The following is a 15294-nucleotide window of genomic DNA, read 5'->3' on the forward strand; positions in this document are numbered from 1 at the left end:
CAAGTTTACCAATAAATGCATGGTTTGCAAAAAGATGAGCCTTGGGTTGGGCTCTATTTAGGATTTTACAAAAAAGCTGCATTTCAATATAGAATGGAAATTTTTAAGTGAAATTGAAACGTTCTGAGATATGTAAGTTTGCACACAATATCTCTCCTTGATTCTCCAAAAATGCTGGGCTATTGAAGAAGAAACTTCTGAAGGTTTGGGCAGTGCTCTCTATAAGTCTTGTAGGGTTTAGCTCACACAGAGTTCAGGTGAAAAAATGCATATAGTTAGAAAACCATCTCCACCTTAAATAAAACTCATTCTACAGAGAAGAGGGAGGCTTTCCCCCAACTATTTATTTTTAATTAGTGCTTTATAGATGTACATAAAGGTGGAACTCACTGTGGAATACTTATATGTGCACATAGCATCATTTTGTCAAATTCATTCTGCATTTCCTTCCCTTTCCTGTCCCTCCTCAAGAGGGAGCTTTTTAGATCTATTCATTTGGGAACAGATCATTTTATGCTTTTACTGGATTTTATTTTTTTTTCATGAATCATCAAGAAGAAAAAAAATGATTGCAGATAACATATTATACTCCACCTATTGTTAAAATGCTCTTTAAATCAAGTGTAAGCATTTTATACTTGAGTACAAATTAGGGCACTGGGACAACTGAATTGTTGTTCAGATTGCATTTATTCAATCCAACCCAGAGAAGGAAGAAGGAAGGGAAGAATATATGCTCATTAGAAATGATGAAAGAAAGAATAGATGCTTATTGGCTTTTTAAATGAAATTCAGACTTTAAAGAACCCTGCTAAAATCTTATTTATTTCGTGGATTGCAGAGGCCTGAAATAATACAAAGGCTCTATTTTTGCAGCCAACAATCTATCCCATCCGTGATGAATGATTCAAGTTTCTGAAATGTCCATAATAATAAGAATAATAATAAAAACTAACCCATCAGTTTTTTGGCTGCTCCATGCTATTTTGGTGGGGTTGGAGCATCTGTGTGGGGTTGGGTCTGCATGTAAGGTGGGCCACCTCCAATACCCAGAGGAACAGGATGGAATGGAAATGTGTGTTCAAAAATTGTTATAACAGTCAGGCATGGTGGTTCACATCTGTAATCCTAGTGGCTCAAGAGGATGAGGAAGGAGGATGGAGAGTTCAAAGCCTGCCTCAGCAACTTAGTAAGGCTCAAGCAACTCACTGAGACTTTGTCCAAGCCCTTTATTTTATGCGTAAATAAAATATAAAAAAGGGCTTGGGATGCGTCTCATTGGTTAAGCACCCCTGGGTTCAGTCCCTAGTACCAAAAAAAAAAAAAAAATCATAACAACTAAAGAACAGAATCACAACACAACCATTTGTAATTGCTCTATTTATTAATACATATATCACAAATGTTCACAATATCAATGCATTCGTGTTGGCATGCTAGACAGAGGCATTATTTTTAAAGATCTTTTAAAAATATTTTGACTTTTGTTCCCCCTTCACACTCATTTTTCAATTGATCTGATGAGGTCCTTAAAGTCTGTAATGTCAATGCAAGAAAAAAAAAATACAGGAAAAATACAAGAAGAAGAAGTAAAGTAACACAACAGCAATTCATTGGGGAAAAACAAAAGTAATATCATTGCCTTCACAGGAAGCAACAACAGCATTGTAACAGGATTATACAGGTTTCAACTGAGAGGCATAGGCGCACTAAACTGTCTCTACATACCCAGGTATGGAACAATAACGAGCAAGGAGGCTACCTAACGCTCCAAGACCATATCCTCATGCGTGACACATGCTTTCTTCTCCGTAGGAACAATTACTAGTGTGTCTCTTTACCTGTCCTAGGCAGCTTAAAGAAGGTAGGAAAGCATTTTAGTAAAGGGAAAACTAAACCAAATGAGATTAAGTCAAAAGAACAGATAACTAGCATCTGCTTATCTACGTAAAGGTATGTGGCATTTATCCACCACGGTCAGGGGCTAACAGGAGTTTCCCATACTACATGCAGGACTCCAAGGGGCCAGTGATGGTGTGATAACCAGTGACCTACGATGAGCTGCAGGTGGACCAAGTACACGTGAAGGAGCTGGCACGCATGGGGCCTCAGGGCAGGGATCACTAGGACTAGCCGCAGGGGGCCTGGCTACACTCTGTGGCACAACAGGGCTTCACAAGATGGACACTACACATGATGCCGGTGGAAAGATGAGAGAGACTGGGTAGGAGTGTCAGTTGCACGCAGGGGGTGGGTGGGTAGGATTTGGGGTAGGGGTAGCAGGAGCAGGGCAGGTGTATTATGTACTGTGCTCTAACATTCTTTGGAAGTCTTTCAGAGATTGCTGCAGTTCCTTTTTAAAACAGGTCTCTTATTCCATCGCTCTTGAAAGACTGAGAGAGAAATTAAAACACAAGTGATTCACCATTAATAAGGACTTGAACAAAAAGGTAACATGCTGAAAAGAACATTTCCATATTTTATGCAATAGCACCCAGCGCACCTCCTCCCAGCACCTGGGAAATGAGATTTCTGCCTATGGACAAGTGCCACCCAGAACAGGTATTTAAGTGGCCAGGCAGTCCTCTTGCAGAGTTGGCTGAAGGGTATATGGCAGTAGTCCAGGGACACCCACCAAGTCCAGCACTCCCCATTGTCACTCACCTTCTTACACCATCTCATACTGATTGGCCGTGATGAACCGGGACAGACAGCAGGCCAGCAACATGCCAATCAACTGTTGCCAGGGAGACAAACAAAAAGGAGACATTCAAGTCACATCAGATGTAATTTTTAATTAAACATTTTAAGTTGATACATAATGATTAAATATATTTATGGGATGTAATATATTTTGATATATGGCTATATCTAGATGTAATTTTTAGCAATGGAGGGACTGAGGGTTTCCATTATGTGACCAGGGAAAGGACGCTAGAGATAAAGAAGAAACCAGATTTCAATTGTGGGAACTAAGCTGGAGGAAGGCTACACAGTCAACTGAAGTTCTGGAACTGGCCACAGGGTTCCAGAAGAAGCTTGCTCTGGTCAGTTAAGAACAACTTTTGATTCTAAGTAGTATTAAAATCTGTTCATGTTATGAGAGTAATGAAAAAAAAATCAAGTAACACGGAATTAGTAAGATATTAACTAAAAGGCCAAAATTTAATTCAAAGCCATAAGCACATGCATTTGGAAAATTGCTCAATATAACATGATACTCTAGTCAAACTTAGCTGACAGAATAATAGTTGTTTCCTTGTGACAGCAACAGAGACACTATTCTTGACTAGGTTCATTTGCTTGTGAGGTAAGAAAAAGTCATGGGGAAAGAGGACAGTGGGGCTTTACATTCTCTTTGTCTCTCGACCATATAGCTATCTTAGGCCTAAATGGAATCATCCTCACCCAGGGTACGCCTCCTACTCTTTCTGGGGCCCAAAAACAACCAGTCACAGAGTACTTCCACCTTCTCAGAAGGCCCCAGTCTTCTACCTGTCTTTGTGCCTTGGCCTAACCTGTGGCACAGGTGCATGTGATAAAAATGGCTGTGATACTGCCAAACCCTTACGCACATCTTGCTCTCTGCTCATTAGAAACAAAATTCTCATTCATGAATCTGGAGGATCAGCATTCTTTGGATGGGAGCCCAATAGTACACTTGAGCACAGAGGCAGCTTTGGCTGGGCCAATACAGTCCCTTCTATTTAAGCAACTGGGCACATTTTATTAGATCAGAGGTGGGGAATGACCTTTAGAGATAATCTGTGACAGTGTCATTCCACATGTGGTCCCAGAATCAACAGCATGGATTTTGTTAGAAATACACATTCTCAGACGTGCTGAATTGGAAATTTTGGGGTGAAGCCCTGAAACTGGAACCTTAGTAAGCCCTCCAGAGGAAGGAACCACTCATCCATTCTACCTAGTTACCCTTATCTTATAGACAAAATTCCTGTGGCCATGCTAGTCTGTACTATTGGTCAGCGTGACCCTTGAATTCTATTTTCCTGGCTTTTAGCTTAACAGTATAGGTTCCAGTCTCCAATAATTACCTTACCTCTAAAAATGAAAATTGTGTATTGAAATATGCAACCTACAACTTCTAACAGGTAAGGAAAACTCATCAACTTACTGGGCCCACACAATCTCCTGTCAAGGCTCTCTGGCTAAGAACATTCCATGGCACAAAATATATACATCATGTACTGCCAAGTGGCCAAAGGTATCATGGCTGTATCCTTCAGACTATTCTGTCAAATGAGAATCTAAAATTCCCCCATAAGTGTAAAGACTTTGAACTTTAAAACTTGTCACTTTTTATCTTAACTGCCATTTTCCAGGACCAGCATATCCAGAAAATAATTGATAGTGTCAAAAAAATTAGATTCCAGCTAAAAACTAAGTAAGTATTGGGGGCACATCACATGTGTTCAGGCATATCTGGAAAGTTGGGATTATAATATTGCACAGGGTTGTAATAAAGAGTCTATTGAAAACAGATTTAGGGGAGGTTGAGGAATCTTCCCCCAAACTACAGAGGTAGTCCATACATAATGTCACAAAGTGAATAATACCAGTGTTCAGGCTCAGTACCCCATGACTTCTAGACTATGTAAGGTACTAGGAGAAAGGTGTGAACATGCATGATCTCTCCTGCCTCAAGCCCTCTTGAAAGAGTAGCTGCCAAAGACATAAGGAAGAAGTATCATATTCAAAGATGTGCAACCTCCTGCTATAATTTATAGGGCAGCAGGACCTGTCCATCAAATCCTGACAGATGGGCTTTTCCTTGATAGGTCAAAGGCCATGGGAGCTTGGGGAGAGAAGCATTAAATGATTGACCAAACCCTGCTGTCCTAACAAGAGTTTTAAGTTGGCCAAAATAGCTAACAGGGGGAAAAAGTTCTTGCACTCTATTAAAAGACTAGACTTGGCCTAGTTTCCCTTGTATTTGATACCATCTTTAATCTCTGAGACAACAGATATTCGAGGCTAGTTTCTTCCAACAGGTGACAGCACTGATGTCCCAAGAGAGGGCCAGGAGAAGGAGACAGTGAAGTGGGGGGTGAGGGAAAAAGAAAGGGAGAGCTCTGTTATTTCCTACCCACTTGGGCCTTTACATAGTAGATCCTTCTTTATTACAGGAAGGCCAAGGCACAATAGTTTCATCAACATCAGTCAACATTTGTGAGATTTACTATAACTCTGGCTGTAAAATTTATGAACAAATGTAACTAAAGCTTTGCTTCTAGGTCACGGATCAATAGGGCTGGATCTTCCTAAACAGGCACATGGTAAGTGGCTACCATCATCCCAGGGGATCTGAAAACTAACTTTGGCTTCCAGGAACCCCGAATCTGCTGGTACCATAAACAGCTACAGTTGGTAGTGCATCTGGCTGGAGAAAGTCCCAAGTTGAGCACGGTAGGTCTCAAAGTCTCTGTTCTGCTGGACAAGCCTCACCTTGTGGGTAAGTGGTACTGGCTGAGAGATATCATCACTGGGCTTTGTATTTTCTTTTCTCATCCCAACAGCTATGTGGTACATTGATGACACCTAAGCTTGTTGCACAGTGTTTCTGTTTGGGGTTTCTTAGGTCCAAAGCTCTTCTCCTCCCAGCATGCCACAATTATATTCAACCATGTCAAGGATTTCTTGAAGGCAGCAGAGATTAATGTGCAACAGGCCAGCTAATCATTTCTCTATGCATAAATTCCTTCTTAGGGATGTGTGAAAGAAGAGTGGAGAATAGCTATTCATCAGATTCTTCACGCCTTAGAGAAGGACCTATATGACTCGATTTCATCTCTAATGAAAACTGGATCCTGCTCTCCACCATGGATACACTCAAGGAAGGCCACATGTGTGGAGATATCCTTGCATAATAAGATGCTTTATCCATGAGATTCCAGATTCACTGAGGTGTTTGTCTCCTCAGTGAATCTGGAATCTCATAACTGCATCATGTCCCTTTATTTTTCTAGGGAAGCCACAAGAAGAGACTTTAGTGATATTTTTTTCCCTCCAAGGGGACAGTCCTCTTCCCAAACTAAACAGAAGTCTGTCTTCCTGGTGTTAACCTGATGCTACATATAAATGTGTTAAGGAAACTGTATGTTCAAGACTTTCAAATGTATCCTGCACATTTGAATCAGTCACAAGGTTTTGGATACACTAAAATGTCCCCTGCAGTCATGACAGAGATGCTACTGGATGTTACTGTTGAAACATTATAGCAAACTACAGGAAACTTCAGGGCAGTCAACCCTTTGAAATGTCTTTGGAGGCTGTGTACATTGTGGTGTTTGTGACCCACTCTGGTTTGTCTGTGTGTTAGCATGCTGAGGGTTTAATTCACTTCATGAGCTACAAGAACAATGAAGTGTGCTAAAAGAGAATTTTGAAACTGCAGCAAGAAATGTACTTATATTGACTAAGTCTGCATGCTCTTGTGAGATGAAATGTCACGCAGGTTTTTAGTAACTGCTTAGGAAGAAACACATTTCTACTTCTCTGCAGCTAAGCTCTGTAACTCACAAGAACAAACCACCAGGCTATGGTTCTTTTCCTTGATCTATGCAAGGGCTACACAGGTCTATTCATTTTGTGATCATTTATTAAGCTGTAAACTTACAATTCAGGCATGTTTCTGTACATTAAATATTTCAACAATCGTTTTAGGAGTGAGATGAAATCTCAATGTAGTGTTTTTGCATGTTTGTTTGTTTTTTTGGTACCAGGGATTGAACCCAGAGGTACTTAACCACTGAGCCACACCCCAGCCCCCTTCTTAAATATTTTATTTAGAGACAGGGTCTCACTGAGTTGCTTAATGCCTTGCCAAATTGCTGAGGCTGGCTTTGAACTTGCAATCCACCTGCCTCAGCCTCTGAGTTGCTGGGATTACAGGTGTGTACCACTGGCCTCAACATAGTTTTGATTTGTATTTCCCTGATTGCTAGGAATGTTGAACATTTTTTTCATATATTTCTTAGCCATTTCTATTTCTTCTTTTCAGAAATGTCTCTTCAGTTCTTCTGAAGAACCCATTTATTGATTGGTTTCTTTGGATTTTGATGTTGTGAGTTTTTCTTAAAGTTCTTTCTATATTCTGGATATTAATCCTCTGGTGGAGGAGTAGCAGGTAAGAATTTTCTCCATATGCAGTATACCACACTGAATTCCACCTGTATATATTCCTATAAAATACCAAAAATAAGTATGTAGAAGAAAAACAAGTACAGAAGAGGAAGGGAACAGAGTGAGGGAGGAGGAGACAGACAGGGGAAGAAATAGGTACTGCTTATATGATTACGTCAAAATCAACTCTATTGTGTATAGCTATAATACACTAATAAAAATATTTAAAAAATACAATCCAGGGAAGAAAATTTTAGAAGCAAACTTGAATAAATTTAAAGTGCATCTGCATTGCTAAGCAGGAGGGACAGGGGTGCAGATGGGCAGATGACCTCTATAGTAAGTAGAACACTGGAAAAATTATTGAGACAATATTAAATGAGCTTTGCTTGGAAAATAATCTGTTGATCTGAAAAAGGCCTCAGTTAAACAAAGTTGTTATTTGGTTGCTAGGTATAAATGCTGATCCTTCTGCCCATTGCAATATTATAGCTAGAATGTACCATTTTGCTAGGAGATCAGAAACATGTGGAGCAATACCCTGCCTGGTGGCAGTAGACTACATTTCAGATCTAGTTTAATCTTGTTCCATTCTTTAATATGTGTGGTTTACTTAATCTGCATAATTATTTCTCCCTTTGTTTTTTTAGAGGGTGGATAGAAATGAGGGGATATAAAACTGAATACCCAAAAGGTGGATTTTCTTTGAAGAAACAGAATAGTCAAAGCTAGAGATTAAAATAATGATCACAAGACGAAGTTTGATAAATGTGAGCTTTCTTTAAAAGGAAAAATGCCATGCATAATCCACAGGAACTAAGAAAGAACAAAAAAGGACAGGTCAGCCAGCAAAAAACCTCCCCCCAATCCGGATCAGCCATTTGATGTTTTGAGTTGTTTATGCTCCAATTAAGCCAGCACCTTGTTCAGTTAACCTCAATTTGACCTACAGAAGAAGCAAGTTGTTTTTCTGGAGCTAGTCATTAGTTGAACTGTAACCGATATTCCCTTGATGGCAAAACTTCATTTAAGTTGAAAAAGGAAAATCAATAAACAGATGACCTGAGGACTAACGAGCAAGGAGCTCTGACCCCATCTATCAGCCTTCCCCTAGGCACAGGATGGCAGGCTGAGAATGTGGAGGCCAGGGAGGGAAACCAGAGCTGGAGGTAGGGGAGAACCTAGATCGAGCGATGATGTAGGTAGGTTACCTGGGAGAATGCAATTCCAAACGCCACTCCAGCGATGATCCCCATGTTCGTCTCCATGAAACTGGTCACCAGATCATAACAACCCTGGAAACAGAGAAGGGGTCTCAGAGATGTGTATTGGCCAGTCTAGGCTGGGTTATACACACTTACAACATTCTCTCATATACTTTGACTTGAATTTGGTAAACACAATTGCAACTCACCCTAGGAAATACTGGAATTCCATTCAAACAAATTCAAATGTTCAAAAAAGTACAGAGAGCAGTACAATGAACCCACACCCCACACTTCCCCTAACATCACAATTAATATATAGTCAATCCTATTTCATCTAAACATCCCTGACTTCCATTCCCTGGCTGAGTTACTTTCAAACAAATCCCAGACATAATTTCATCTACAAATGTCTCAGTAGGATTAAATTTAGCATGAAATCTGTAAGCTCTATGAAGCAAACACTGTACAGGCAGAGAAGTAAATGGAAACAGATAAAAAGGCATTCTATATCCTTGAACAGAAAACCCAAGTATCATAAACATAGGCACAAGCATTTTGACAATGAATGAGAAAATCTTGGATAAACAAAGACAAATCATCTGGTTAGAGGGAGGTGTTTGAAGATCTGCCAACTCTCTGGAGTTTTATGGTTCTTCCTAAGGGAACTGCTAAGATTTTGTTTTTTGTAGAGAAAAATCTATGTTCTAGAGTAATATTTTCCAAAATTTAGTACATAACCTTGAACAAGTCACTTCCCCTTTCTGAGTGTCAATAACTTTATCCATAGAACTAAGTAAATTTCCCTTTAACACATTATAATATCTTTATATGGCATGCTTAAAGTCAACAATTTTCACAAATTCTAATGTAATTTTAATGCTAAGAAAGTGAATTACCTTTATTTAAGATCTGGTTGGAGTTCAATCACAGTGCTAAACAAATTTGTTGTTGTTGTTATTCCAGATTACATTTTACTAACCTAATCCAGGCGGAAAACACCAAATTTAAAGTCAACTGGCAGTAATAGGAGTGTATGAGTGTGAATATGAGTGTGGGGAGATTATATATATATATATATATATATATATATATATATATATATATATATATATATATATATATAATTGAAACTAAGCAAATCAACCTAGATCCCCTGAATTGATTTATTCAGCTAGGAAGACATGGTCTTTTTCTAGTTTTCTGATAAATGGCTTCAACTTGAATGTATCAGTGTGTGAAAAATGAAGACATAAATTCAATAAATCGGATAAAGGTGGTTCTTGTTCATCGAGAAAGGCATAGTAAGTTGTAGCCAACATCTGAAGAACAGAAACACCCCACTGTATCTCCTATTTTAAAATTCAAATCTTAATTTAACATTTGTCATAGCTTGTGAAAATTCTGCCAATGTCCTATCTTTGAAATGATGTTTTTATATTCATAGTCCGTTTGCAGACAAAAAGTGCATTAACTTAGCAGTGGTTGTAGACATGTGGCTTCCATGCAAGTCACAATCTGCATTCATCGGTTATCTGACACAAATATGAAGGGTAGCACATTATTGTTTCTGGGGACTTGTGGAACTTGACTCTCTCTAGCAAAAGTTTGCTGTGTTTACTTTTAATAGTGAAATGATGTACTACTTTTTAAAAGGTAGTGGAAGGGAGAGGAGTTTGGGTTAGGAAAGAATCACAGCAGGAAGAGAAGTGGATATTCTAATAATATCCTAAATGGTATAGCAGCTAAAATAGCATTTTGTTGAGCTGGCCATCATTTCCATATCTTCTCCCCACAGTGATGGTCAGGTGAAGGAATGAACTCCAGACCAGCACCAGTGTTAGGTCAGTTCAAAATATGGAAACACAAGCTGATAATACCATTCAGAGAGAAGTAATGTGGGTTGTTTTCTTCTTCTGCAAAATGGGTTAGCACAGATTCCACCCGCTACCACTGGTCTCAATTCTACACTTAAGCTGAATATGTTATTTTAAAATTTCAATTTCTTCAGGATGCAGTGGTGCGTGCCTGTAATCACAGTGGCTCAGGAGGTTGAGGCAGGAGGATCATGAGTTCAAAGCCAGCCTCAGCAATTTGGCGATGTGCTGAGCAACTCAGTGAGGCCCTGTCTCTAAATAAAATACAAACTAGGGCTGGGGATGTGGCTCAGTGGTTGAGTGCCCCTGAATTCAATCCCCAGTACCCCCCAAAATTATGATTTCTACTCCATTCTTCTTTTTTAATAAGGTCACTCTAACCAGTGAAAAGAATCAGAAAAATGAAATAAGTACCTGGTATTGGTACAGTGGTAGCAAAATAGTTTTCTGTAAACCCTGCTCCTCAAATGTGTGGTTCTTAAATGAGTAGTATCACATCACCTGGGAGCTTTAAGAACTGCCCGATTGGAAGCCCTACCCCTAGACCTGCTGAACCAGCACTAGCCACATCCCAGGTTATTTAGAATTAATTTAATGACTTTTAACTAGATTTCCAGATGATTCACATACATACCCACTGAAGTTTGAGAAGCACTCCACTGTAAGGAAAGTTTCCTATTTTGTATTCCAAATAAGAAAGCAAATTAATGCATCATATCAGTAATAGGATTAATCAAGATGAGAAGATGAAAGTGATGTCAAAATAAATGTTTTCCATCTCTGGGTTTTTTTTTTCCTGTTACTCACCACATGGACTCAGGGCCCATTTTGCAAATCTCACTATACCTCTGCAGACTGTGAGAACTGCTTTGATATTACAACCACAGGCCATGTTCACATTCAACCTTAAGTTCTGCACTAAAGTGTGTTCTTATCTACCCACAATAATCTCTCTCAATTTCCTAATATGAAAGCCTGGTTTTCAGGCATGAGATAAATCTCATGAGTTGCTAAGTCTCCTAGGAAACACCTAGAAACAGAACAGTTAATTTGCTTACCCTCTCAGCATGTCTAAATCAACACAGTCACCAATGGAAAACATCTGCAAGTGGCAGACTTGAACTAAGGAATGGAACCAGACAGGTTTTGGGAAGAGGTATCTCTGTAACTGTCAAGCAGAACTCTTTCTTCTTCTTGCTCTTACAAACTGGCAAGGCACTCTTATGGAGTAGGGTTCAGCCAATGCTATTAGCCAACCAAATCTGGTAGCAAAACCAAAAAAATAAATCTGCCCCCCAAAATAAATGATAAATATCCTGTGTTAACTGTTCACACCTCCTCCCTCCTGCTCTAAGTAATCTGGATAGCATAGGTTTCCTTGTGCTGCCAGGAAAAAGCTAAGAATCATCTTTCTGTGCTATCAGAGTGTAGGGTTCAAAACACCCAAAGATCTATATCAATGACCCATCTATCTACACCACAGGACTCCATACAGCTAGAATGTAGCAGTAGTTACGTTCTTAAGGGAAAATAAGTCAATGAAGGGGGGCTGGCATATATGAGCACCTACTGTTACTTTCTCTACCCCATAACCAATTCCCTTTTGGAGAGGTCTATAAAAACTAGACAGGAGAAGTAATTTGTCTCAGAGATTTCTGTGGCATTAAATGAGAATGTCTAATGAAACTCAAAAGACAAATTTTAGTGTACATCCACTTTTTGTTCTCTGGAGGAACCAGGCTAGAGAATACAAGGGCAGTGAGAGAAAAGTTAAGCACCTCTTCCAAGTACTTTAGGTGCCCAGAGAAATACAAAATAGGCCTGCAATGGAAAGATGGGGAATAAGTTCCATATGTAGGTTGTCAATTAAATTTCTTTCTAGAAATTACTGTAAATATTATAGATACACTATAGGATATGCTCCCAAATTTTCTTTTAGATATTAACAATAGATCCACCCTATAAGGACCTGATGTACCATTTCTAACAAAAGATGGTGTAATACAGAGGAAGACAAATTTCATCATTGTCATCATCAGGATCACATTTATATCACAGTTGACATTTTTCATCACAGTTAACAATTACAGTACCCTTTGTACGAGGCACTATGCTTTAGATACTTTATCTCTTTCATTTTTAATGAATTTAAACCAAATCTCCTGATACTTTCCAATAACTCTAGGGGACAGGAACTATTATGATCCCCATTTTACAGATGGGAAAAGAAAGATCAAGAAAGGTCAAGTAACTTGATCAAGATCACATAATCTACAATTGGCTGAAGCAGAATTTAAACTAAGTTTGACTCCAGACCCTGTGCTCATGATTTCTGGATCCTTTACTTTGAAAAAAGAAGAGCAAGTTTGGGTGAAAAAAAAAATTTTTTACCTAACGTTGGTAAGTTCTGCTTTTATAAACCAGCCTCATGAGCCAAATATCTCATTGCCATATATCACTCTTGCCTTCCATAAATTGGAGTGTCCACCACGTGCCAGGTCTGCTTGGCACACCATATAATGGCAGCCTAGTGACACATATGGGTGTTCAGTGGGGATACTCATGAAAAAAGCCAAAAGTAATCTAATTAAATAATGAGAGGTGAAGGAAGCCCCAAAAGTTTGAGAACAGATATTCTCTTAGCCAAGACAGGTAGCTTTTAGTATTGCATCTTACTGAATCATGCCAATAGCAAAGTAATAAGCCCAGAATGACAAAAAAGCTTCCAGGATGGCAAAGATGCATTGCAGTGTCCATGTTACAAATACCAACATGAAATGGGTGAAATATAGTAAACACCTCTTTTTAAAAATTTTTTAAACTTGTTTATAGACCTTTCTTTCTTTCTTTCTTTCTTTATTTTACATGGTGCTGAGAATCAAACCCAGTGCCTCACACATGCCAGGCAAGCGCTCTACCACTGAGCCCCAGCCCCAGCCCTGTAACCACTCTTAACATTCTAATGTTGAGAGAAGGGCTGTAATCTCAGTAGTTGGCCCAGACCATATAGAATTTTGAAGACATCAGAAGAATAGCCTATCATCCCAGCCAATCGGGAGGTTGAAGAAGGAGGACAATAAGTTTGAGGACAGCCTCAGCAAATTAGCAAGATCCTGTCTTGAAATAAAAACTGAAAAAGGCTGGGATGGTTTTCTTAATTTCTTTTTCAGCTGAATCGCTGTTGTGGTACTTAACAAAATCATGTTATATGCATACATAAATGTACCAGAGGGAATTTCACCTTTATGTATATGTATCAAGTACCAATCAAAAATAAATAAATAAATGCATGACAGGAAGATCAGTAGAGGAAGAAGATGGGGAGGGAGAAGGATAGGAAGAAAGAGGGGGGATGAGGACTGAAATAAAATTCCTTATATGTATAATTTTGTCAAAATGAACCCATACTATGTATAATTATAATGCTCAAATAAAAAAAGGACCAGGGATGTAGTTCAATGTTAAAACACTCCTGGGTTCAATCCCCAGTACCCCCCACTAAAAAAAATTTTGGAATTTTATCTTAGTAGAAAAATATGCCCCATGGCTGAATAACCACAGATAAACTCAATAGTAGGCTTATTTTCTCCCCTTTGGTTCATTAAATCACATTTGGCATATGACATTTCTCAAAATCTTTGAGAATATAGACAGCTTTCACATATAGTTGTCATGTCTTCATCATATTCTCTGCAAAGCAGAATACAGAATTGATTTCCCTTTTCCCTAACTACAGAAACTTCATTTCCATCATTTGCACTATGTACTGACTTTCAAATTTCTTTTAGCCATCTTTTTTTTCGCTCTGATTTCATTGAGACTCAGGATGTTGACAGTGAGTTGAATTGGAGTTGCTGATTTCTTTTCCTATAATGGCAAACTCCCTAAAATAAGGGCCACCCTCCTAGCAGAAGCAGATGCTGTCTGTCAACTCCACTCCCTTCTTCCTGCCAAAGACTGGCACCCAGCTGCAAATAATTTCATGTTTAGATGGTATATTAGCAGAAGAAAGATACCCAGAAAGAAGAAAGTCAACATTCTCTGTCTGACACAAGCATCAGGGTTAACAGGAACCACTTGCTGAACCTTCATAACTGTGCATGGTAGAAGCTGTCTGTGGAGAGCAGTGGAAAGCTGATCTGAGCCACAGTTCTTTCTCTTTTAGAAGGGAGCAGCCTCAAGTGCTTTTCCCAGGCAATCAAGGACCACAAAGGAAGACACCTGACAGCCTCCTGGACTATCCTTTGTAAACTAGGTTGTCAGATTTCACAAAAACAACAAAGCCCTCCCAAACATTCACAACCGCCAGGCATGGTGGTGCATGCCTATGATTCTAGCTACTCAGGAGGCTGAGGCAGAAGGATCACAGGTTTGAGGGTAGCTTTAGCAACTTAGTGAACCTCCACCTAAAAAGTGAAAAATTAAAACATTCATAACCAGTTCTGCCAGGGTTGGGAGGAAGCAGGTACCTTCTGGTTAACTTTGGTGGCGGCCACAGTCAGATTGTGGAGATCCTGGGGGTTACAGTCGGTTTCGTTCATGCAGCAACTGGGGGGGATGCCATGCTCCAGGAAGTAGGGGCTGGTGCTCCAGTTGGTGTAGTTCTGCACACCACAGCAGCTCAGCTATTAACAGAGAAAGGAAAAGAATCAAAGAGTGTGGTAGATCAAAAACACTGTGGTCTCCTCACTCATTGGCCTGCATCTTGTCAGAGAAATATGGGCCAAGTTCCTAAACCAACGTGCACAGCTTTGGTGAGAAAAAATGAACTAAAGTTCCACTAACAATCATCCTCACTTTGGTGCCCATTTGAACTCGAGGCAGGGAGTAAGTCTAGATTATATGTCCACTGGCTTGCTTACCAACTCCGCAAAGCAAAGCTGTGCTTCTCTGCCCTAGCGAAGTATCACAATCACTTGTGAGAGTTGTGTGTCATTAAAGACAGAGACATACACACCAGCTACAGCAGAAGTGTTCATGGGGAAGCTGAGGCAAATAATGGTTTTTCAGAGCACTTCACTAGATCTATACCAAGAAATAAATAAATGGTTTGGGGGGAGGGGTAACAC

General features: G+C 39.4%; 1 protein-coding gene across 1 annotated transcript in view; it reads right to left on the reverse strand.

The window, feature by feature from the left end:
* Window positions 1-1380: 1380 nt before the first annotated feature.
* Window positions 1381-15294, reverse strand: part of Tspan7 (tetraspanin 7) — a 122646-nt gene continuing 108732 nt past the window's right edge. Inside the window, exons 5-8 of the mRNA XM_026387568.2 lie at window positions 14695-14850; window positions 8355-8438; window positions 2665-2737; window positions 1381-2393 (exon numbers count right to left, since the gene is read on the reverse strand). Of these exons, the coding sequence (XP_026243353.1) occupies window positions 2669-2737; window positions 8355-8438; window positions 14695-14850 (309 nt within the window). The 3' untranslated portion in view covers window positions 1381-2393; window positions 2665-2668. The remainder of the gene's footprint in view (window positions 2394-2664; window positions 2738-8354; window positions 8439-14694; window positions 14851-15294) is intronic.

The sequence above is a fragment of the Urocitellus parryii genome, chromosome X (genome assembly GCF_045843805.1).
Source record: "Urocitellus parryii isolate mUroPar1 chromosome X, mUroPar1.hap1, whole genome shotgun sequence".
NCBI classification, from domain to species: domain Eukaryota; kingdom Metazoa; phylum Chordata; class Mammalia; order Rodentia; family Sciuridae; genus Urocitellus; species Urocitellus parryii.